Source organism: Amblyraja radiata, chromosome 2 (genome assembly GCF_010909765.2).
Source record: "Amblyraja radiata isolate CabotCenter1 chromosome 2, sAmbRad1.1.pri, whole genome shotgun sequence".
Classification (NCBI taxonomy): Eukaryota; Metazoa; Chordata; class Chondrichthyes; order Rajiformes; family Rajidae; genus Amblyraja; species Amblyraja radiata.
In genome coordinates, this window is record NC_045957.1 from 45,394,314 (window position 1) to 45,418,184 (window position 23,871).

Below are 23,871 nucleotides of genomic sequence, written 5' to 3' on the forward strand. Positions count from 1 at the left end.
AGATAATTAACTAACTTAATTATGCTAACTCTGTCTCAGGTCAATATGTATACTACTTGCAGTGCTCATAAAGTTAAGTCATTCTAATACCAAAATCATAAATTGTTACATCAAGTAGCTAGCGAAGGCTAAATTATGACACAAAATTTCTATGTAGCAATGCTCTGGAAATGACATGATAAAGCATTTTTAAAATTCATTTTTGAAAATTAGGAAGGAAATCAAAATTATCATGTGAATGCTTCGGGGCAGCATAAAGTATGAAGTAAAGCCCCTGTCCCACTTATGTGTCCTTGGCACGCTAATTACACGAGGTCGCGTTGAGGCGTGATGGTCCCGCGAAGGTCGCGTGCGACTTCATGCGTCCGCACAGCCGTCTGGAGCGCATGACGTCATTTAAAGATAGACACAAAATGCAGGAGTAACTCAGCGGGTCCGGCAGCATCTCAGGAGAGAAGCAATGGGTGATGCTTCGGGTCGAGACCCTTCTTCAGTCTAAAAGAAGGGTCTTGACCCAAAACGTCACCCATTGCTTCTCTCCAGAGATGCTGCTGGTCCCGCTGAGTTACTCCAGCATTTTGTCTCTATCTTCAATTTTCTTGGTCCCGCTCTTTTTTTTCTTTTTTTTTTCCCGTAAATGTTTTTTTTATTAGATTTTTAAACAAATGTACAATTTACAAGGGAAGGCAGAAAGCTCAAACAATTTAAAAAACACTTAAACAAAATTATCAAATTAAAATATTAACATTTTTATCTAAAATATATTCAACCTCCTGCGGTGACCAGCGTTCTCAGAAGGCCTCCACAGTCCTGATGGACACCGCGTGTTCCCTCTCTAGGGACACGCGGGCATGGACGTAACCCCGGAAAAGGGGCAGGCAGCCACCGCTGTGCGGCCATCGACTACCCACTGCCTAGACCCGCGAATGGCCATCTTGGCCAGGCCCAGGAGCAGACCGACAGGGAGACCCCCTCCTCCCTCCCGATCCTCCCCCCTCTGTACCGGGTGCCCATAAATTAATAGCGTTGGACTAAAATGTAGCCAAAACTTGAGGAGCAGCCCTTTCAGATACTCGAACAGGGGCTGCAACCTCTCACACTCTATGTACACGTGGAACACGGTCTCTTCCTCACCGCAGAAATGACAAGCAGGGGAAGAGTCCGTGAACCGGCTCAAGTACCCATTACAGGCCACGGCTTTGTGCAAAACTCTCCACCCCAGGTCCCCGATGTAAAGGGGGAGGACTCCCTTGTAGAGACCTCCACTGGGGACCGCTCCCCTCTAACACGGACCGCCAGGGTGTGTCTGGACGGAAGACGAGGGCGAGGAAGTGGAGAGTGTGCAAGAGCAGCCTGTGCAGTACGCGCCTCTCCGCGTCACAGAACGGTAGGTTGGGCATCTCGGAAAGGCGGCTCATGTTGCATGGGGCCGGCTCTCGGGGAGGGACCCGGGCCATGGGACCTATGAACAATTCCGACTGAGCGGGGGTAAGCTCGTCCGGAATCGCTCCATGCACACGCCTCTCCTCGACACCCACCATCACAGCCACGACACCCCCCTCCCCCTAAGGAGCAGGGCCGTGGCTGAAGGTGACCAAATTCCTGGCTTTCAGGAGGTCACGGTAAAAGCCAGGCAACTCCCGCCTAGCGCGTCGACTCATGCCCGCTACTGGGAGCCGTGAGCCCTCCTGAAGGCAGCGCCCCTGACGGAAAAAGTACGTCGCCAGCACGTGCCATTTAGGAGGGTAGTCCGAGTAGACGTACCTCCACAGGGTCCTGAGTCGGAGAGCCGCCACCTGGGTACGAATACAGACCAGCGCCTGACCGCCCTCCTCCAACGGGAGACTCAGAACCCCAGCAGAGACCCAGTGGTTCCTCTCACCCCAGAAGAAGTTGACCAATCTCCTCTGTAACATGGTTATAAAATAGGAGGATGGGACCATAGTGGCCATCCGGTACCACAGCAGAGAGGCCACCAGCTGGTTTATAATTACAGCCCTGCCCCGGTAAGAGAGCACACCAAGTAGGCCGGACCAACGTCCCAGCCGGGCGACCACTTTCACCTCCAGCTCCTGCCAGTTCGCCGGCCTCCCCCCCTCAGCGGAACTCAGGTAGACCTCCAGATAGAGGAGGTGCGTGGTACTCCACACAAAACCTGCCATCTCCTCCGGCAGGGAGTCCACCTGCCACCCACCCACCCACCAAGAGACCAGAACACTTCCCCCAGTTGATCCTGGCGGAGGATGCAGCCGAGAAAGCTTGCTGGCACTCACGCATCCTCCGCAGGTTAACAGGGTCGGTGAACATCAAAATGACATCATCGGCGTAAGCCGAGAGAACCACCTCCATCCCCGGCCCCGGTAAAGCCAGGCCTGTCAACCGCCTCCGGAGAAGGCACAGGGAAGGTTCTACACAGATGGAATACAGCTGGCCGGACATGGGACATGCCTGACGAACCCCCCTCCCAAAGGGAATGGGGGCCAACAAAGAGCCGTTGACCTTAACAAGGCATTCTGCAGCAGCGTATAAAATTCGGACCCAGGCCACAAAATGCGGTCCAAATCCGAACGCCTGCAGAGTCCCAAGAAGGTAGTCGTGCTCCACCCTGTCGAACGCCTTCTCCTGGTCGAGGGAGAGAAAGGCGACTGACTGACCAGCCCCCTGGGACAGATGGATCAGGTCCCGGACCAGATGGATATTGTCCTGGATGGACCGGCCTGGGACTGTGTACGACTGGTCAGGGTGGATCACCTGGGACAGCACGGCACCCAGGCGATTCGCCAATGCCCGTGCAAAAACTTTATAGTCCGTGCTGAGGAGAGAGACCGTGCGCCAGTTCTTCAAAAGGTGGAGTTCGCCCTTCTTGTGCTACAGGACAACAACTGCCTTGCGCCACGAGAAGGGCATCTCACCGGTCGCCAGGCTCTCTCACAGGACCTTCATATAGTCGCCCCCCAGGACCTCCCAAAAGGCTCTAAGGTACTCCACAGTCAGCCCATCCAGCCCTGGAGACTTGCCCCCCCTGAGCTGGTGCAGGGCACCAGTCAACTCGCCAGAATCATCCAGGAGTCCAGCCACATCATTGCACACAGCGGGTAAGCCCTCCCACAGGACCTTTTGCGCCTCCCCACTCGATGTGCCAGCCGAGAACAGAGTCCTGTAGAAAGACCGAACCGAGGCACCAATGCTCTCTGGATCTGTGACAGAGGAGCCATCATCCGCAAGCAACTCTACAAGCTGCCTGCGTCTCCTCGCCCCTTCTCCAGAGAAAAGAAAAAGGGGGAGGCGCGGTCCAGATCGTGCAATATCTGGACTCGCGACCTCACATACGCACCCCGGGACCTCCTAAGCTGCAAGTCCCTCAGTGATCCCTTCTTCTCCTGGTACTCCTCCCACTCACACGAAGCCCCACCAGTCTGATCCAGACGAGCCTCCGAGTCGAGCAACTCTCTCTCAAGCCGTCCGATCTCGGAGTCCCGCCCCTTGGTCGACCCCCTCGCGTAGTCCTGGCAAAACAGACGGACGTAGGCCTTCCCCACGTCCCATCACTGCCTTAGGGAAAGGAAACGCCCCTGCCTCTCTCTCCACCTCGTCCAGAACTGCCTGAATGAATCCCGGAATCGGCGATCCTCCAACAGCTGGCTATTAAAATGCCAGTACGCGGACCCAGCCCGGGATAAAATCCACTCGCACAAGGCTGAGTCCGAGCATGGCGCCGGCCAACATGGTGGCAGCCGAAACACAGGAGACATAGGCCTTGGACACGTATAAATGATCAATACGGGAACCACCACCCTCAAACCTGTACGGGAAGGCGTTAGAGTCAGGATGGAAATTCTGCCAAGCATCTACCAGCTCAAAAGAGTCCACCATCTCCCTTAAAGTCTTTACTGCACCCGGGTCACGCTGAACGCCAGTGCAATCTATTGCCTCGAGGGTACAATTAAAATCTCCCCCAAGGAAAACACACTCCCCACGGTCGATAATATTCAACAACGTGGTCACTTCCCTTGTTAAGCGCGTCTGCATTGCGCCGATCTTGGGGGCGTACACATTAATGAAGTGTAATGGCACGCCATCCAAGCGCACGGCCAGATACAGCAAACGGCCTTGTACAATGTCCTGCACTTTGAGGATCTCCGGCTGGAAAGACGGGGCCAACAGGAAGGCCACTCCACTCGAATTGGAGCTGAGATGACTCATGTAGACCCCCCCTTCCCACTCCAGGAGCCAGGTGGGTTCATCACTAGCCACAGTGTGTGTTTACTGCAGGAAGCTCACCGCATACCTCCCGTCCCTGAGCACTGAGAGATGGTGAAACCTACGGAGAGACCCCCTGCCCCCATTGATATTCAGGCTGGCTATAGTGAGCTTCATTTTGAAAGTACACTAGATCTTTTACCCGCCCCCGGTGAAGGATTGGAGCCGACCCTATCCTTCTGCCCTCTCTTCAGGGCCTTAATAGCTCTTGGAACTGGCGCCTCTCATTTCTTATTAGCCCCGACTCATTCCCCTTCTTCTGAAGGATGGCATAAATGGACTGAATGGGCACCCTCAGGTCCGACCAGCGGTCGACAGCCAAATCCACCTTGTTCCTACTCCCTCTAGTGTCCTTTAAGAATTTTCGAAGTTCCCAGACTTCGACAAATCGAGACACGGGGCCGCGGGTGGAGCAGTCCGTCAACTCACTGTCGATGGACTCCGCGTACCCCTCCTCCTCGCACTCAATGTCCGAGCCCGAGTCTGGAAGGTTACTACTCTCAGCCGCCTCGCTCACCCCTCCCTGTGAGGTGGGCATTCCAGCCACATCACACAGTCCCTCCTCTGTCACCATCCCACCCCCAGGATCAGTGACAGGGGCAGGTACCAGTGCCTCTGACTGCGGCAAGCTATCTGATAATTGGCCAGTCTCCTGCACGCTCCCACCACCCTCTGTAACCAGATTGGGAACAGTGAAGTCGGAGCAAGTCTCCGGGCCTTGCTGTAAACGGGCCTGTCTGGAGTCCGACCGAAGGACACGATCCGAAACGATCTTGCCCTCCTCCCCACCCTGCACCGTCACCCAGAGAGTCCTGTCCCCCTCCACCAGGTGAATCACTTCACTGTGGCCCTCAGGGGCCGATGTTACTGGAGTCTCCCGTGCTCCCTCAACCAGTGGGGCATCGCACCCCTCAACTGGGCTTGTAGCCTCAACAGGGAGCTCACGTTGGGGACCCACCCCCTCACCCAAGTCCCCCCCTTCAGGCTGCCCCTGGTCATCCACTAAGCTAGCAGACGCGTTTTCTGGGGGAAGAGCCACCAAGAGTAATATATCGCCACTCTTAGGTGGTCCCTGACCTACAGAGCCATCCTCCCCCTCATAGGAAGCGTGCCCTGGGTACTCTACCTCAACAGGAGGGGAAGGCTCCCCTTCAGGTTGCCCCTGAACTTCAGGGCCCTTCTCTGTATCGGAGGACCCATGCCTCCTCCTCTTCCAACCACTGGCATGCGGTGGTACGGTGAGCTCCATTGCAGAAGCCTCTACCTCTGCTCTACCGTCTATCTCAGAGGCGAGCACGAAATTATCTGCTGCCAGAGGTCCCGCTTGGAGGTGATCATCTTCTAGGGGACCCGCCTGGAGATGTTTCTTCTTTTTCTTAACTTTCCTCCCCCGCTGATGCTCCCAAACCTTCCCATCCACCCCACGCACTTCTCCGGCATCCACCGCCACAGGTACGGGACATGGGGGTGGTGGGGGGATAGGGGTTGGGGGTAGGGGAGTAAAGCCTTCACGGGCCACCGTGGTAAAACCAGCAGCCCCAGATGGGCCAGTAGTGCTTTCCCGGGCCATCGTGGTGGAACTGGCAGCCCGGGTCCTGGGACAATTCCTGCGAAAATGCCCCACCTTTTTGCAAGCGTGACAATGCACTTGGCCCGCGTTCCAGAACACGCGATAGGAGAAATCATCCACCTCCACCTCAAAACTCCCCTCCGTGTCCGTCCCCTGTGCCAACAGTATATACACGCGACGCTTGAACGTATATATATGCTGCATCTCAGGATCGTCAAACCTGTACAACAGTTTGGTGAGCCCTGACCGCACCTCCCCCAGCTTCCTTACATGTGGAAGGCAAATAATGTGGTTGGCAAACTGCAGTGGATCAAAGCTCCTTAGTAGGGTGGAGTTAAGATGTGCCATAACAAGCCTCTTGAAGCACTCCATGATGGTGAATGCCAAGGCCACTGGACAGTAGTTATTAGACTTGAGATCCTACTTTTCTTTGGCATCGGGATGTTAGAGGTCTTCTTGAAGCAGGTCAGTACCTCAGGACGGATGAAGAGAGAGATTAAAGATGTCCGTGAATACTCGCACGGGACCTAAGGACGAAGCCCAGCACTCCATCCGGACCAGATATTTTATCATTCTGTAGCACCAAGTAGGATTGGGCAGTTAATAACTATTGAATTCTTGCACCCATAAGCATCAGCTTATGTTATTGTTGTTTCCAATCAGAAAACAATGTTAAGGCCCTGTCCCACTTACGTGTCCTTGGCATGCAAATTATGTGACCTCGTCGTCGCGTTGAGGCGCATGGGCATCGTGTGGCCGCACGGGGCCGGTCCCACTGAGAAGCGCGGTGGGGTATGGAGTTGTGTGCGGTATCGCGCGGCTCTCCGAAATTTTGTAGCGAACAAAATCTTCACGCGCCACCGGCCTGTTGTGGAACTGACGGCCAAATTGGGACAAGCCCAAGACCTTGGCGCGACGCAACGTCTCACCTCCAACAGCAGCAGAAGCAGGCAAACGATCGACGAGCTCGGACTGGGGCTCACGGCCGTTGCGGTCCGGATCCGCCCCCACTTCTACTCCCAGAGAGGAGCTGTTCTGTTGGCGGGGAGGATTTGATGAACTTTTCGGAAGGTTTTGTTTGGCGGGGAGAAACAAAAGCAGTCAGACTTTGCAGTTCAGAGCCTTGTCGATCTGCAGAGACTTTCTTTGTTCAAAGATTCCTCTAATTAGTGAGGATTTGTCCATGTATCTGGAAAGTCGTAGGAGCGGCTTTGGTTGGCGGAAGGCCAAGTTACACTTGTACAAGTGGGAGCTGAGTCTGGAGCGGTGTTTGTGGTCAGTAACATCGGAAAGCTCCCTCCTACACCGACTTGCCCGGTCCAGGTGTGCTGGGTAAGAACGGCAACAGTGCCTTGGATTTTGTTGAAGCCGGGAAGGCGACGGAGACCTGGGGAAGAAGCCTCCGGAAGCTCAATTTTTGACGACGGGGAGGATTGGCACGGACATTCCTATCTTATCAGGAGGAGACTGCTTCTGTTGCTTGCCAAGAAAGCCTTCACAGGACTATTTAACTGCTGCAAAAGAGTGGAGGTGCAGCAACAGCAGAAAGACTGCTTCGATTTATAAAGTACTGATACTTTGTGTGTTGTGCCACGCCCTAAAGATGGCGGCCCCTCAGAGTTATGCAGCTGTCGCACGATCGGCAGTCTCCGAGACTGAGGGCCACGAGTTGATGGGGCGCACATATGGTGTAAAAATGTACATGCAGAGCAACCTGCCCTTCAAGGCCTTTCTAGATGCGCTGGGTGAGTGTTGGCAAGAAAGCCATAGTCTCGGGCGCGGTGGTCAGTGGGAAGGTTGTGGTTCTACTAAAGACTGAACAGGCGGTGTCTCTGGCTCTGGAAAGGGGAGTAAAAGCAGGCGGGAATTTCGCGGCGGTGGACCCATGGGGGGGTCCCGTTTTGCCGGTCATTCTGTCCAACGTTCCCACTTTTGTTCCGGATGCGCTTCGGACCATAATCTGTGAGGATAGGTGACAAATCATACTCAGCACTGGTGCCCCCCACAAGAATGCGTTCTCAGCCACCTACTATACTCCCTATACACTCATGACTGCGAAGCCAAGTACCAATCCAACTCAATCTACAACTTTGTAGACGACACCACTGTAGTGGGCCGAATATCAAATGATGATGAAACGAAGTACAGAAAGGAGGTTGAGAACCTTGTTACTTGGTGCTAAAACAACAACTTCTCCCTCAATGTCAGCAAAACAAAGGAGATAGTGATTGACTTCAGGAAGCAAAGCAGTACACATCCCCCAGTCTACATTGATGGCGCCATAGTATGGTAGGGAAAGTTGAAAGCTTCAAGTTCCCAGAATAAATATCACCAGCAATTTGTCCTGGACCAGCCATATCAGCTATGTCCAAGAAAGCACATATTTTCTTTGAAATCTTAGGAAGTTTAGCATGTCCCCCCCCCCCCCCACCTCCCCCTATGCTGGGTCCTCCATTGTTCTTCCCCTCCCCCCTACAGTATCCAGTTGGGATCCATCACACCCTAATTTAGGAACAGCTCCGCAGAAGGCCTCAAGAAATTGCAGGGAGTTGTGGACGTAGACCAGACCATCACACAAACTAGCCTCCCTTCCATTGACTCCATTTACAATTCACGCTGCCTCAGCAAGGCTGCCAGCATTATCAGGGACTAGTCTCATCCCTAGTGACTCTCTCTTCTCCCTTCTACCCATCTGGCAAAGGTACAGAAGTTTGAGAACGCATAGCTCCAGATTTCATTACAGTTTCTTTCCAGCTGTTATCAAGCAAATGAACGGTCCTTTCATCAGCTAGAGTGTGGTCCAGACCTCCCATCTACCTCTTTGGAGATCTTTGAACTATCTTTAAGCAGATTTCAACGTTATATTTTTGCACTAAAATGTTGTACATTTTATCCTTTATCTGTGCACTGTGGAAGGCTTGATTGTATTCAAGTGTAGTCTTTTCTTGACTGGCTAGTACGCAAACAAAAACGGTACGCAAACAAAAATTTTGGTAATGTGTTAATCATAAACTAAACTAAATATGCTACTAAACTATCTTGTTGCCTCTGCAAAAATAATGGAATAATCTTTAGCATCTCTGATGCCACTTGTCATAGTTTGTTTTAAAGTATGTATTTAATGTTCCTTCGTGTGTTTTGTGTGGGGGGTGGTGTGGGGGGGTAAGGGGGAAACCGCTTCAGTCGCCTCCCCCGTGGCCTAACATCAAGGATCGGCACGGCCTTTCCCGGAGACGCGCCCGGGGCTTCAGCGGCGGGCGCAGCGTGGACTCTCGGCGTGGAGCGGGTGAACCCTCGCTGGGGCTCGCTGGAGGGGAGCGCTCCGTTTCGCTGGCCTGGGGCAGCCGGCAGCCTGAAGCCGCAGCCTGAAGCCGCGGTCTGCAGAGCTCCAGCTGGTGCGGCGTCTACAGCCCGGGATCCCTCGCGGGGGACCCGGGGGAAGAAGAAGCTATCACTGCCGGCCCGCGGCCAACTTCTACCACGGGGCCGGCATGGACTTACCATCACCCTTGGAGAGGAGCTTCGACCGCCGGCCCTGCAGTCTACGGTGCTTCTGGCTGCGGCGGGGACTTTAAATCTTGATCGCCGGCCTGCGGCCTACAACAACTTAAAGCCGCGGTCTCCGGTGAGGAAGAGCCGATCCTGGACTGACTCTGGACTCTGGTCCTATCCACGGGGGGGAAATGGAGGAGGACTGGCCAAATTTTTGTGCCTTCCACCACAGTGATGAATGCTGTGGTGGATGTTTGTGTTACATTTTGTGTGTTCCTTATTATTGTATCGCTGCTGACAACCCAATCCTTGCCGGGTCACTGCTCGTGCGGTCGACTGGTTGGTGCAGAGAGTAGCTTTGAATGTTTGTCTTTTCGTTGATTGTGTCCCTTTCTTTTTAAAAAAGCTACTGTAATGCACCCTTTAAATTGCCCCTTGGGGATGAATAAAGTGCTTGATTGATTGATTGATTGATTGATTGATTGATATTCTTTTTAATCCTCCTAAAACTACTTACTGAGTTCCTTTGACTGAAAGTGCCAACTAAATAGAATGACATTGCTCACACAATTCTAAGATACACAGGTTTTGTATCATGGCAGAAGAAATGTGAAACAACCTAATCCTATTAGCCATAAATACTATGTGCACTGCTCATAAGTAGCAGGTCGAGACCCTTCATCTGGAATGGAGGAGGGTCTTGACCCGAAATACGGAGAGTCCATTTCCCTCCATTGGACAGTTCTCCAGCAGCCCTCCTTTGTTTTGGTCCAGATCCCACCATCTGCAATCACTTGTGCCATCAGACTTTATACTTAGTGCACTGTTAATCCAAACAAACAATTACTATCTTTAAAATCAAATTCAAGCATCAAGCTGTGAGAAGCTGGCAACAATCACGCAGACAATACTTATTAAATAAACAACTGGGAGCGAGCTTTTCATGCAATGATTTGTAAATTCTATAATCACCAGAAGGTTCATAAGAAATCGTTATTAAATAGCAAAACAGTCCAAACAGCTTTCTCATGGAGCTTATTAAGATTCTTGGAAATGTTTACTCCAACTAAAAACTGAAGCTCAAAAGATAAGAGCCAAAGCAGAACATTAAAAATGGAAAGATTGTGGTAGAGGTCTGCTTTGGTAATAAAGTTAAAATCTGATCCGAACCTCACCTTAGTGTGATCAAACTAAATCAAACCTGAGCTCATAATTTTTGCTACCCAATCCAACCAAACTCGAAAATATGGTTAGATAGCCAAGCCCAAAGGACTCAACACTCCAGGGTGTGCTTTGTCCCTGGGCTGCTCCCTTTGTGTCTGCCCAGCTCAATGCTGCCATCAAATCTCTGTTAGCTTATGGCTTACCAACGCTCTTCTCTGGATATAGAAACATAGAAAATAGGTGCAGGAGGAGGCCATTCGGCCCTTAGAGCCTGCACCGCCATTCAATATGATCATGGCTGATCATCCAACTCAGTATCCTGTACCTGCCTTCTCTCCATACCCCCTGATCCCTTTAGCCACAAGGACCACATCTAACTCCCTCTTACAGTGGCTTGCAAAAGTTTTCATACCCCTTGAACTTTTCCACATTTTGTCACGTTACAACCACAAACGTAAATGTATTTTATTGGGATTTTATGTGATAGACCAACACAAAGTGGTGCATAATTGTGAAGTGGAAGGAAAATGATACATGGTTTTCAAATTTTTTTACAAATAAAAAACTGAAAAGTGTGGCGTGCAAAAGTATTCAGCCCCCCTGAGTCAATACTTTGTAGAACCACCTTTCGCTGCAATTACAGCTGCAAGTCTTTTGGGGTATGTCTCTACCAGCTTTGCACATCTAGAGACTGAAATTTTAGCCCATTCATCTTTGCAAAATAACTCAAGCTCAGTCAGATTGGATGGAGAGCGTATGTGAACAGCAATTTTCAAGTCTTGCCAGAGATTCTCAATTGGATTTAGGTCTGGACTTTGACTGGGCCATTCTAACACATGAATATGCTTTGATCTAAACCATTCCATTGTAGCTCTGGCTGTATGTTTAGGGTCGTTGTCCTGCTGGAAGGTGAACCTCCGCCCCAGTCTCAAGTCTTTTAACCATATAACAATTACAGCACGGAAACAGGCCATCTCGGCCCTACAATTCCGTGCCGAACACCTTTTTTCTGACTCTAACAGGTTTTCTTCCAAGATTGCCCTGTATTTGGCTCCATCCATCTTCCCATCAACTCTGACCAGCTTCCCTGTCCCTGCTGAAGAAAAGCATCCCCACAGCATGATGCTGCCACCACCACGTTACACAGTGGGGATGGTGTGTTCAGGGTGATGTGCAGTGTTAGTTTTCCGCCACACATAGCGTTTTGCATTTAGGCCAAAAACTTCAATTTTGGTCTCATCTGACCAGAGCACCTTCCTCTACATGTTTGCTGTGTCCCCCACATGGCTTGTGGCAAACTGCAAACGGGACTTCTTATGGCTTTTTTTCAACAATGGCTTTCTTCTTGCCACTCTTCCATAAAGGCCCGATTTGTGGAGTGCACGACTAATAGTTGTCCTGTGGACAGATTCTCCCACCTGAGCTGTGGATCTCTGCAGCTCCTCCAGAGTTACCATGGGCCTCTTGGCTGCTTCTCTGATCAATGCTCTCCTTGCCCGGCCTGTCAGTTTAGGTGGACGGCCATGTCTTGGTAGGTTTGCAGTTGTGCAATACTCTTTCCATTTTCAGATGATGGATTGAACAGTGCTCCGTGAGATGTTCAAAGCTTGGGATATTTTTTTATAACCTAACCCTGCTTTAAACTTCTCCACAACTTTATCCCTGACCTGTCTGGTGTGTTCCTTGGGCTTCATGATGCTGTTTGTTCACTAATGTTCTCTAACAAACCTCTGAGGCCTTCACAGAACAGCTGTATTTATACTGAGATTAGATGACACACAAGTGGACTCTATTTACTAATTATGTGACTTCTGAAGGCAATTGGTTGCACTGGATTTTATTTAGGGGTATCAGAGTAAAGGGGGCTAAATACTTTTGCACGCCACACTTTTCAGTTTTTTATTTGTAAAAAAATTTGAAAACCATGTATCATTTCCCTTCCATTTCACAATTATGCGCCACTTTGTGTTGGTCTATCACATAAAATCCCAATAAAATACATTTACGTTTGTGGTTGTAACGTGACAAAATGTGGAAAAGTTCAAGGGGTATGAATACTTTTGCAAGCCACTGTAAATATAGCCACCCAACAAACATTAGTGAGGTTTTTTTTAAACTTACAAAAAAAAAATCACCCTGCCTCATCTGACCTAAGCTGAAAGATTTTCATTTTTCCAGGGTTATCATAGTTGAGTTCCCATGGCCTTGGATTGCATAACCAGGCTCTGATGTGCAGGAAACTGAACGAAAGACATGAAGGAGATTGAATGAAAGAGACTTTGGGGAAGGTTCTTCATCTCAACTTTCCCTTTCTGAGATCATAACACTATGAATTGCCTTTATTTTTGTAAATAATACTAACAATTCCAGAAAATGTATGAACATCATACATCAAACATCATATGCACCTTTTGCTTAATGTACCAATCTAAGCCTATTCAATTTCAAAACAAAATATACTGAAGTAAAAAATGTGACCTTGAGAATATTAGTTTAAAAAGGGGAAACAAGCGCTGAATGCTGTGTCAAAAGAACATTTGACAACGTAAATAAGTGAAGGTGCTGATTATTGTACACGTTTGATCCTCTTTGCCATCCACAATTAGCTCGCATTCTATTCCTAAAACAGCATTCACTGATGACCTGTTGAATGGGCCATCATAAAGGCTTCTGGGACATTCAGGAACATTTTAATAGAGTTTGAATGGATGTAAATAATTGCAAATAATGTTTACAGTCTTAACATTACAAAAAAAACAAGACCCACACTTAACACAAACATTTATCATCACAGTGAATCTCCAACACCTCCTCACTGTGATAGAATGCAAAGTCTTATCTCTTCCCTTTGTTCTTCATCCACGGTCCAGCAGTCCAACTGCAGCGTCGAGGCGACAGGGGCTCCCGATGTTAAAGCCCCCGGCGGGTGATGGTAAGTCCCGCGGCCGTTAAGCCGCGCCGGGCGATGTTAGGCCCCACTCCAAGTCATTTAACCCCACGATTCTGGCGGGAGAAGTTGCCGTTGCGGGAGCTCCGAAAAGCGGTCTCCCACCAGGGACCTGCGAGCTCCTGATGTTAGCGTCTACCGGATCTGCAGCCGGAGCCTCCGAAGCTCCGAAGTCGGGTTGCAGCAACGCGCCACCACAGATCTCCCCGCTCCGGTTCCTGACCCCGGGTGCTAGTCGCATGGAGTTTGCACATTCTCCCAGTGAAATTCAGGTTTGTACATCAATTGACCCCTGTAAATTTCCCTGGTGTAGGGAGAGAGTGGATAAGATAGTGGGACAACAGAGAACTGGTGTGAATGGAGATCGATGGTCAGCGTGACCTCGGTGGGCCAAAGGGCCTATTTCCATGCTGTACAACTAAACTAAACTACAGTGTTTATGATGCTCATAATTTTATATAGAGTCATAGAGCTTGAGTCACAGCGTTTCCCTCTCAGCCCACTTTGTCCATGCTGACTAAATTGTTTAACTGAGCTAGTCCGTGTTGCATGTGCCTGGCTCATACATCCTTCCAAACCTTTTAACTGTCACAATATTCTTCTATCAGGTTGTCTCTCAGCTTACAAAACTCCCAAGAAACAATCCAAGTTTATCAATCCTTATAGCTAATCTCTAATCCAAGCAGCATTCTGGTAAAGCACTTTTGCATTCTTTCCAATGCCTCCACATTTTTTCTGTAATGCAATGACTGTTAAAGGGACCAAGATCAACAAGCATCTGACCATTAACTTTACTCCTAATTTCCATCCTGCACTAAAATTCACTTGGACCATCTCCGACATCTCCCTACCGTTTCTCCCTACCATCACAGGAGAAAGACTATCGACTGCCATTTATTATAAACCCACTGACTCCCATAATTATCTAGACTACACTTCTTCCCACCCTGCTTGCTGTAAAGACTCTATCCCCTACTTCCAATTCCTCCATCTACACCGCATCTACGCCCGAGATGAGGGGTTCCATACCAGGTCATCGGAGATGTCCTCATTCTTTGGGGAACAGGGGTTCTCCTCTTGTTCCCCCTCCTCCCATTCGTAACAGGGGCAGTCCCCTTTGTCCTCACCTTCCACCCCATCAGCCGTCACATACAGCACATAATCCTCCAACATTTTCGCCACCTCCAACGGGATCCCACTACTAGTCACATCTTCCCATCTCCACCCCTTTCTGCTTTCCACAGCAACCTCTCCCTCCGTAACTCCCTGGTCAACTCGTCCCTTCCCACCAAAACCACCCCATCACTATGTACTTTCCCCTGCGACCGCTGGAGATGCAACACCTGTCCCTATATATCCTCCCTCGACTCCGTCCAAGGACCCCAACAGTTTTTTCAGGTGAGGCACAGATTCACTTGCACCTCCTTCAACCTCATCTACTGTATCCGATGTTCCAGGTGTGGACTCCTGTCGACGCGACCAAGCGCAGGCTCAGCAATCGTTTTGCTGAATACCTCCAGTCAGTCCGCCTAAACCTACCTGATCTCCCAATGGCTCAACATTTTAACTCCCCCTCCCATTCCCACACTGACCTTTCTTTCCAGGGCTTCCTCCATTGTCAGAGTGAGGCCCAGCGCAAATTAGAGGACCAGCACCTCATATTTCACTTGGGCAGCTTACACCCCAGCGGTATGAATGTTGACTTCTCTACCTTCAAGTATCCCTTGCTTTCCCTCTCTCCATCCCCTCCCCCTTCCCAGTTCTCCGACCAGACTTACTGTCTCCGACTACATCTGTACCGCCCACTCCTCTGACATCTGTCTGAAGAAGGGTCTCGACCCGAAACGTCATCAATCCCTTCTTTCCAGAGATGCTGCCTGTCCTGCTGAGTTACTCCAGCATTTGTGTCTATCAACAAGGTATCTTTCAGGTTCTGGGGCTTAACTCCCAAAACTGACTTTCAGGACTATTTATTTCCACCAGGAGCCAATAATTTCTGCAACATTCCACTTCCACCACATGTAGAACATAGAACAGTACAGCATAGAAACAGGCCCTTCGGCCACAATGTCTGTGCCGAACATGATGCCAACATAATCTACTTTTATTTGTCTGCACGTGATCCATATTCTTCCATTTCCTGAATGAATCAATACAAACGCCTCTTAAACAGTTTTAGGGTGTTATGGATTTGGACCTCAAGATTCCTCTGTACATCAATGCTGTTAAGGGTCATACCATTAATTGGATATTTTCTCCTTACGTTTGACCTTCCAAAAGGCAACAGCTCTCACTTGCTTACATTAACCTCCATGTGTCAGTTTTCCACCCTTATCTGTAGCTAATCTACATCTCAATGTATAATTTGATAGGCTCCCTTGAAGTCCACAATCTTGGTGTCATCTGCAAACTTACTCAACAACCCATCTACATTTACGTCCAAGGTAGACAAAAATGCTGGAGAAATTCAGAGGGTGAGGCAGCATCTATGGAGCGAATGAATAGGTGACGTTTCAGGTCGAGACCCTTCTTCAGACTGATGATCCCTGCGGAACGACACTGGTCACAGACCTCCAGCCTGAGTACCTTGTTCCACCACAACCCTCTGTCTTCTATCGGTAAAGAGCCTGTCCCGCATAGGCGATTTTTTAGGAGACTACAGGCAACTAGGCTATCGCCACATTGTCGCCGGGTTGTCGCCTGTATAGTCGTGAATCCTCGGTAACGTCTTTCTGGTCGCCGCTGGATTCTCAAAATGTTCAAAAAATGTCGGTGACAGTGGGCTTGACGCCAATGAACGTAGCTTGAATTCTCCTGACGTAGGTGCTGTCGCTGGTTGCCGCCAGGTGACGTAGGTTGTCGCCGGTGCTGGCTTCCGTGAATTCCCGGCGACAGGTGCCGTCGTCAAGAGAAGTCAAGTAGCGACAGGCATTGTCTTCAGTTGTTGCCGACTGGGTCGTAGCTTGTCGCGAGTGGACGTAGGTTGTCATAAGTGATGTCTCTAGACATCAGCCAAACCTTAGGCTTACCAAAATCAACTGTTTGGTACAACATTAAGAAGAAAGAGAGCACTGGTGAGCTTACTAATCGCAAAGGGACTGGCAGGCCAAGGAAGGCCTCCACAGCTGATGACAGAATAATTCGCTTTATATTAAAGGAAAAATCCCAAACACTTGTCCGACAGATCAGAAACACTCTTCAGGAGTCGGGTGTGGATATGTCAATGGCCACTGTCTGCAGAAGACTTCATGAACAGAAATACGGAGGCTACACTGCAAGATGCAAACCACTGGTTAGCCGCAAAAATAGGATGGCTTGGTTACAGTTTACCAAGATGTACTTAAAAGAGCAACCACAATTCCGGAAAAAGGTCTTGTGGACAGATGAGAAGAAGATTAACTTATATCAGAGTGGTGGCAAGAGCAAAGTATGGAGAAGAGAAGGAACTGCCCAAAATCTAAAGCATACCACCTCATCTGTGAAATACGGTGGTGGGGGTGTTATCGCCTAAGCATGTATGGCTGCTGAAGGTACTGGCTCACTTATCATCATTGATGATACAACTGCTGATGGTAGTAGCATAATGAATTCTGAAGTGTATAGACACATCCTATCTGTTCAAATTCAAACAAATGCCTCAAAACTCATTGGCCGGCAGTTCATTCTACAGCAAGACAATGGTCCCAAACATACTGCTAAAGCAACAAAGGAGTTTTTCAAAGCTTAAAAATGGTAAATTCTTGAGAGGCCAAATCAATCACCCGATCTGAACCCAATTGAGCATGCCTTTTATATGCTGAAGAAAAAACTGAAGGGAACTAGCCACCAAAACAAGACTTCAAGCAGTCATTACATGCAAAGGATATACAACAAAATATTAAACATGACTACTTTCATTTACATTACATTGCTGTGTCCCAAACATTATAGCTCCCTGATATGGGGGGGACTATGTATAAACACTGCTGTAATTTCTACATGGCAAAACAAAAATGTATAATAATGTCCTTTATTAAACCTTTATTAAACATGTACTTTAACCACATGTGTTTTTTTCTATTACAAATCACAAATTGTTGAGCACAGAGGCAAATAAATAAATGGTGGGTCTTTATCCCAAACATTATGGAGGGGACTGTAGATCACCCATGATTGAACAGCAGATGAGCCAAATGGCCTAATTCTGCTCCTAGAATTTATGATCAGAACTTGAATTTCATCACCATTTCCAGTCAATTTACACTCTGTCAATTTAACCTTCAATCTCAATCCCACTCCTATCTATGGTTCTGCGGTTTTAACAAGGCCCAATGCAAGCTTGAAGAACAGTACCTTACCTTTCCTTTGGATGTATTGAAGCCTTTCTGGCTCTATTTCATTATATAGCTGAAGGGGCAATATCCATTACAAGCTCATATGCTCCCAGGCTAGTCCGACTACATGTAGACCCAAACGGATGGGTGCCTATTGGTTGACATGTACATGGTGGCAAAATGGCTTATTTCCTTGTTCCATTCTATGCTGCTTTCTGAAAGGATTCCTCTCCATCCTGCAGCTTTGTTTGGCTACATTATATATGTTCCATTAGTAACACTTTCCACACTAGTATAACCAAGGTGTTTTCCTTTTTCCACAATTGTGGTTTCCCCTCTCCATCAGGCTTGACAAGGCTCTCAACCACTTCTGCACCATCTCCTGCACTATTCTTAACCTCTCTACGCCACCCAGAGCAGAGTGTTGGATTTCCTTGACCTCATCTTCCACTTCAAGTCTTCCACTTAGTTAATTATGAATTACTGATCATAATTTATAGTTTCAGCCACTTTCAGTGTGATACCACCCTGAAGTTTAACTTTCTTTCGCCCCTTTCAGCAGTTCATGAGATTGTGCCTCCTGCAACTCCTTGCCCACTCTCCCATCTACAACATTGACAAAGATAATTTCTTCATCACAATTTTCTATGAAAGTGAAGGGAATGCACCATTTCACTTTTCTGTCTCCCTTCCCATCATCGACAGATTCAGTTTCAGTTTAGTTTATTGTTACGTGTACCGAGGTACAGTGAAAAGCTTTTGGTGCGTGTTAAGCAGTCAGTGGAAAGACAGTGCATGATTACAATCGAGCCATTCACAGTGTACAGACACATGATAAGGGAATAATGTTTAGTGCAAGGTAAAACCAGTAAAGTCCAATCAAAGGTAGTCTGACAGTAGTTCAGGACTGGTCTCTGGTTGCAGTGATTTCTCCAAATGAAACAATGATTCCCTTGCACATCTTCTAATTAGTGTACTGCATTCAGTGCTCACAATACGGTCTCCGTATAGTTTATTGCAGAAACTATACTCAGATTGGTTGACTACTGCACAGAGCAGTTCCTCTGACAGTTGCAGCCCTTAGAATTTCAGATAATCAGTTTGGATCGCAACAGGCCAGGTCTGATGGCAGATTGTCAACCTGCAATGTTAAGTACATTTGTCTTTCCCTACATATGTTGAGTATTTCCAGCACTGTGCTTTATTTTATATTTCCATCATTTGCAATATTTTGTCTCACACAATCCACGTATTTTTAAAGTTTATTTACAACTCCTGCAGCCAGATCAGCTACTATTAACAAATTATTACCACCTTCTCTCATCTGACACCACCACTTGTGCTATTCAATTAACCCTTTCATTAACATTTATTTTTGATCTGGTCAAACTGGTCAAATCTGGTTGGCGCGGCCTTGTCGGCTTCGGAAGCCGCGGTCTCCAGCTAGTAAGCGGCCGTTCCAGGTGGCCCAGCCGCTGTGAGGACTCTCCCGACGCCGGGGCAACACCACCCGGCCAGAACGGCAGGAACATCGGGCCTCCGCAAAGGCAATGGCGGTTGGCTCAATAGGCCTGACTTTGGGTGAACTGGGGATGGGGACTGGACATTGTGCCTTCCCCCACAGTGGTATCCATTGTGGGGGGATGATTTTTTCTGTGTGTTAAGTTAACATGTTAGTCTGTGTCCAAGATGGCTGTCGGAAGGGAGAGTGGACGCTGGCGCGCTTTAGCTGCCGCTGCTCTCTCTTCACATTGTGTTTTTTGATTTTTTTGTCTTTGGAGCGATTTCTGTCTTTAATTTGTGTATTGGTGATGTCCTTATTATTTATTTTACTCCGACTATATGTTTTTTTCTCTTCTGTTAATTTCTGTAAGGTGTCCTTGAGACTTTGAAAGGCGCCCGAAAATAAAATTTATTATTATTATTATTAAACTCAACCATTCTCTGTAATACACGTTTGATTTGTACTTTTCATAGTTTTGATGAAAGATGATCAATCTGTAATGCTATCTTTCTCTATTTGTTGGTGCTGCCAACTTGCTAAATTTTCCAGAATCCTTTGCTTTTATTTCAGATTTCCAGCATCTGCAGTTTTTTTATTGCTTTTCCACTTATATCCTGTGAAGGCCTTGGGTTTTAATAACCTGCCTAGCAGAGCAAGGCCAAGTTACATAATTCATACGTGTTAGAAAGCTGACACAGCAGGAAGACTTTGAAGACATCTACATTGGAACAGAATAAATTTACTTCCTCACTTCGAACATTTTGCTTAATACTGCACATTCCTTTAACACAAAGATTAAATGACACGGAGGAAACTAATTAACTTTCTGTAATCTGAAATAATTGAAACAACGGAGGCTAAACTTTGAAAGGTTGACCACTGGTAAAGTTTGTGTTTCAAACTTCCTTCTAATTTATCAACAATGCAGAATTGGACTTTTCTACTAACCTCAAGATGGAAGTAATTGGGTATTTTTACTGTTCAAAAGGGAACTGCAGATGCTGGAATATCGAGGGTACACAAAATTGCTGGGGAAACTCAGCGGGTGCAGCAGCATCTATGGAGCGAAGGAAATAGGCGACATTTCGGGCCGAAACGTCGCCTATTTCCTTCGCTCCATAGATGCTGCTGCACCCGCTGAGTTTCCCCAGCAATTTTGTGTATCCTGGGTATTTTAACTTTTACTTTAAGAACACCCATTCCATGTTAAATGGCTGAAAGAAATTAAATACCATTTTTGATTCCCTCCAGAACTGACAAAGATATTTAAGCATTCTAAGACTAAGCTGGATTTCCAAATTACTCCTGACAGGTAATTTTCATGCACTATCTTTGAGTGTTGTGTACTGAAGTGAATTCTAAGGTAGCATGCATTTAATCTTACTTTTGAAGACGTGGAGTCACAATCCTGACAGATCCAGCCATAGCCTGTCTGCTTTGGGGACTTCTTCAGGGGTGGATCGAGGCAACCAAAATGGTAGCAGAGTCTGCATTCATCACATCTGCACAAGAAAATAATTTACAGATCAAATCAGTTTTACGATGCAAACTTTAATCTATCTACAGTGCCCTCCATAATGTTTGGGACAAAGGCACATCATTTATTTATTTGCCTCTGTACTCCACAATTTGAGATTCGTAATAGAAAAAAATCACATGTGGTTAAAGTGCACATTGTCAGAATTTAATAAAGGCCATTTTTAAACATTTCGGTTTCATCCTGTAGAAATTACAGCTGTGTTTATACATAGTCCCCCCCATTTCATGGCACCATAATGTTTGGGACACATGGCTTCACGGGTGTTTGTAATTGCTCAGATATGTTTAATGGTACCCGGACGTGGTGCCGACAGACAAAAAGCCGAAGCAAAGAAGTCGAAGCCAAAGAACCGAATGGAAACGAGGCCGAAATGGCAATAAACTGAAAGAGTCCGAAGACGAAACGCCAACTAACTGAAAGGATGGGACACCTAAATGCAAACTAACCGAAAGGGCGGGACGCCTAAAAGCCAACTAACCGAAAAGCTGCGTTGCCTAAACGCAAACTCACCAAATGGCCGCTCTGTTGAAACGCCACCTACCCGAAAGGCGGCATCGCCGACAAGCCAACAGACCGACTGCCGCTCAACAGAAAGGTCCAATAACGGACATGACGTTGCCGGGGGGTGGGACTTGTCAGCGATTGGTCCAGACCCCAGCGTCCATCACATCACTGTGGAGGGATGAACATTGTCCCACACCTCCGCTCCACCCAACCCGCAGCCCGCGGAGGGTGGCCGTGGGAGAGTGGGATCTGTCCTGAGGGATGCGCACCTTCGGCCGCTTTCAACATGGTGCTTAGGTTCAGATTGCCCAGTCACCTATGGCTTGTGAGGGAAAATGACCCTCACGCACCCGTCTCCCCTTCTCTCTCCTCTCTCCTCTCTCCCCCTCTCTCTCTCTCTCTCTCTCTCTCTCTCACTTCTCTCTCTCCCATTCTCTCTCCTCCTCTCTCCACTCTTCTCTCTCTCCTCCTCTCTCCCTCTCCTCCCTCCTCTCACTCCCCTCCTCTCACTCCCCTCTCCCACTTTCTCTCTCCCTTCTCTCACTCCACCTCTCTCCCTTCTCTCTCTCCCCCTTCTCTCTCCTCCTCTCTCTTCCCCTCCTCTCTCTCCCTTCTCTCTCTCCCTTCTTTCTCTCTCCCTTCTCTATTTCTCTCCTCTTCTCTCTCTCCCCTTCTCTCTTTTTCTCCCCTTCTCTCTCTCCTCTCTCCCCCGTCCTCTCTCTCTCTCTCCCCTCTCTCTCTCTCCTCCGTCTCCACCGGCAGGAGTGTCCGCCCTCCCAGAGTCACTGACCGCGATGCACCGCCATCGGACCCCAACCCTCACACCCGGGTGATTCTCCCCCTCCCCCTCCTCCATCCACCGCGGTCAGTGACTCTGGGTGGGCGGATGCTCCCGCCGGTGGAGACGGAAGAGAGAGAGGGGGAGAGAGAGAAGGGAGGGAGAGAGAGAGAGAGGAGGGGAGCGAGAGGAGGAGAGGGAGAAGGAGGAGAGAGAGAAGGGGAGAGAAAAAGAGAAGGGGAGAGAGAGGAGGAGAGAGAGAAGGGGAGAGAGAAGGGGGGTGGAGAGAAAGAGAGAAGGGGGGAGAAAGAGAAGGGGGAGAGAGAGTGAAGGGAGAGAGGGGGAGAGAGGAGGGGAGAGAGGAGGAGAAAGAGAAGGGGGGAGAGCAAAGGGAGAGAGGCTGAGAGAGACAAGGGGGAGGGGAGAGAGAATGGAGAGAGAAAGGGGGAGAGAGAGAAGAGGGGAGAGAGAGGAGAAGAGAGAGAAGAGGAGAGAGAGAAGAGGGGAGAGAGAGGAGGAGAGAGAAGAGTGGAGAGAGGAGGAGAGAAGTGGGGAGAGAGGGGAGGGGAGAGAGGGGAGGAGGGAGGGGAGAGGGGAGGAGAGAAGGGGAGAGAGAAGGGAGAGAGAGAAGAAGGGAGAGAGATGGGGGAAACAGGAGCGTGGGGGTCATTTTCCCACACAAGCCATAGGTGACTGGGCAATCTGAGTTTGCTTTTAGGCGACGCAGCTTTACGGTTAGTTGGCTTTTAGGTGTCCCGCCCATTCCGTTAGTTTGCATTTCGGCATCCCATCCTTTTGGTTAGTTGGCGTTTCGTCTTCGTACTCTTTCGGTTTATTGGTGTTTCGGCCTCGTTTCCAATCGGTACTTTGGCTTCGGCGCCACGTCCGCATACGTGTTTAATTGCCTCCTTAATGCAGGTATAAGAGAGCTCTCAGCACCTAGTCTTTCCTCCAGTCTTTCCATCACCTTTGGAAAGTTTTATTGCTGTTTATCAACATGAAGACCAAAATCAACTGTTTGGAACATCATTAAGAAGAAATAGAGCACTGGTGAGCTTACTAATCGCAAAGGGATTGGCAGGCCAAGGAAGACCTCCACGGCTGATGACAGAAGAATTCTCCCTATAATAAAGAAAAATCCCCAAACACGTGTCCGACAGATCAGAAACACTCTTCAGGAGTCAGGTGTGGATTTGTCAATGACCACTGTCCGCAGAAGACTTTAAGAACAGAAATACAGAGGCCTCACTGCAAGATGCAAACCACTGGTTAGCCACAAAAATAGAATGGCCAGGTTACAGTTTGCCAAGAATGAATGAATAAGTTTATTGGCCAAGTATTCACATACAAGGCATTTGCCTTGGTGCTCCGCCCGCAAGTAACAGCTTGACATACAGCGACAGTTAGGAATGACACATAAAACATTAATAATAAAACATTATTGATAAAACATGTGAATTAAATAGAATACCAGAGCAAAAGGAGGCTACAGATTTTTGGTTATTGAGTAGAGCTACTACTCGTGGAAAAAAGCTGTTTTTATATCTGGCTGTGGCAGCTTTGACAGTCCGGATTCGCCTTCCAGAGGGAAGTGATTCAAAGAGTTTTGTGGCCAGGGTGAGAGGGGTTATGCCCCTGTCCCATTTATGCCCCTGTCCCACTTAGGAAACCTGAACGGACCCCTCTGGAGACTTTGCGCCCCACCCAAGGTTTCCGTGCGGTTCCCGGAGGTTGCAGGTGGTTGCCGGAGGGTGCAGGCAGTGGAAGCAGGTAGTGAGACTGACAAAAACCTCCGGGAA

General features: G+C 48.5%; 1 protein-coding gene across 3 annotated transcripts in view; it reads right to left on the reverse strand.

Moving 5' to 3' along the window:
• phf14 (PHD finger protein 14) overlaps positions 1–23,871 on the reverse strand; it is a 241,562-nt gene that overhangs the window by 19,942 nt on the left and 197,749 nt on the right. For 2 of the 3 annotated variants that reach the window (XM_033045737.1, XM_033045727.1), the window contains one exon: positions 20,635–20,752. The exons of the other annotated variant lie outside the window; for it this stretch is intronic. In XM_033045737.1, the coding sequence (XP_032901628.1) occupies positions 20,635–20,752 (118 nt within the window). The remainder of the gene's footprint in view (positions 1–20,634; positions 20,753–23,871) is intronic. 3 annotated transcript variants of the gene reach the window in all.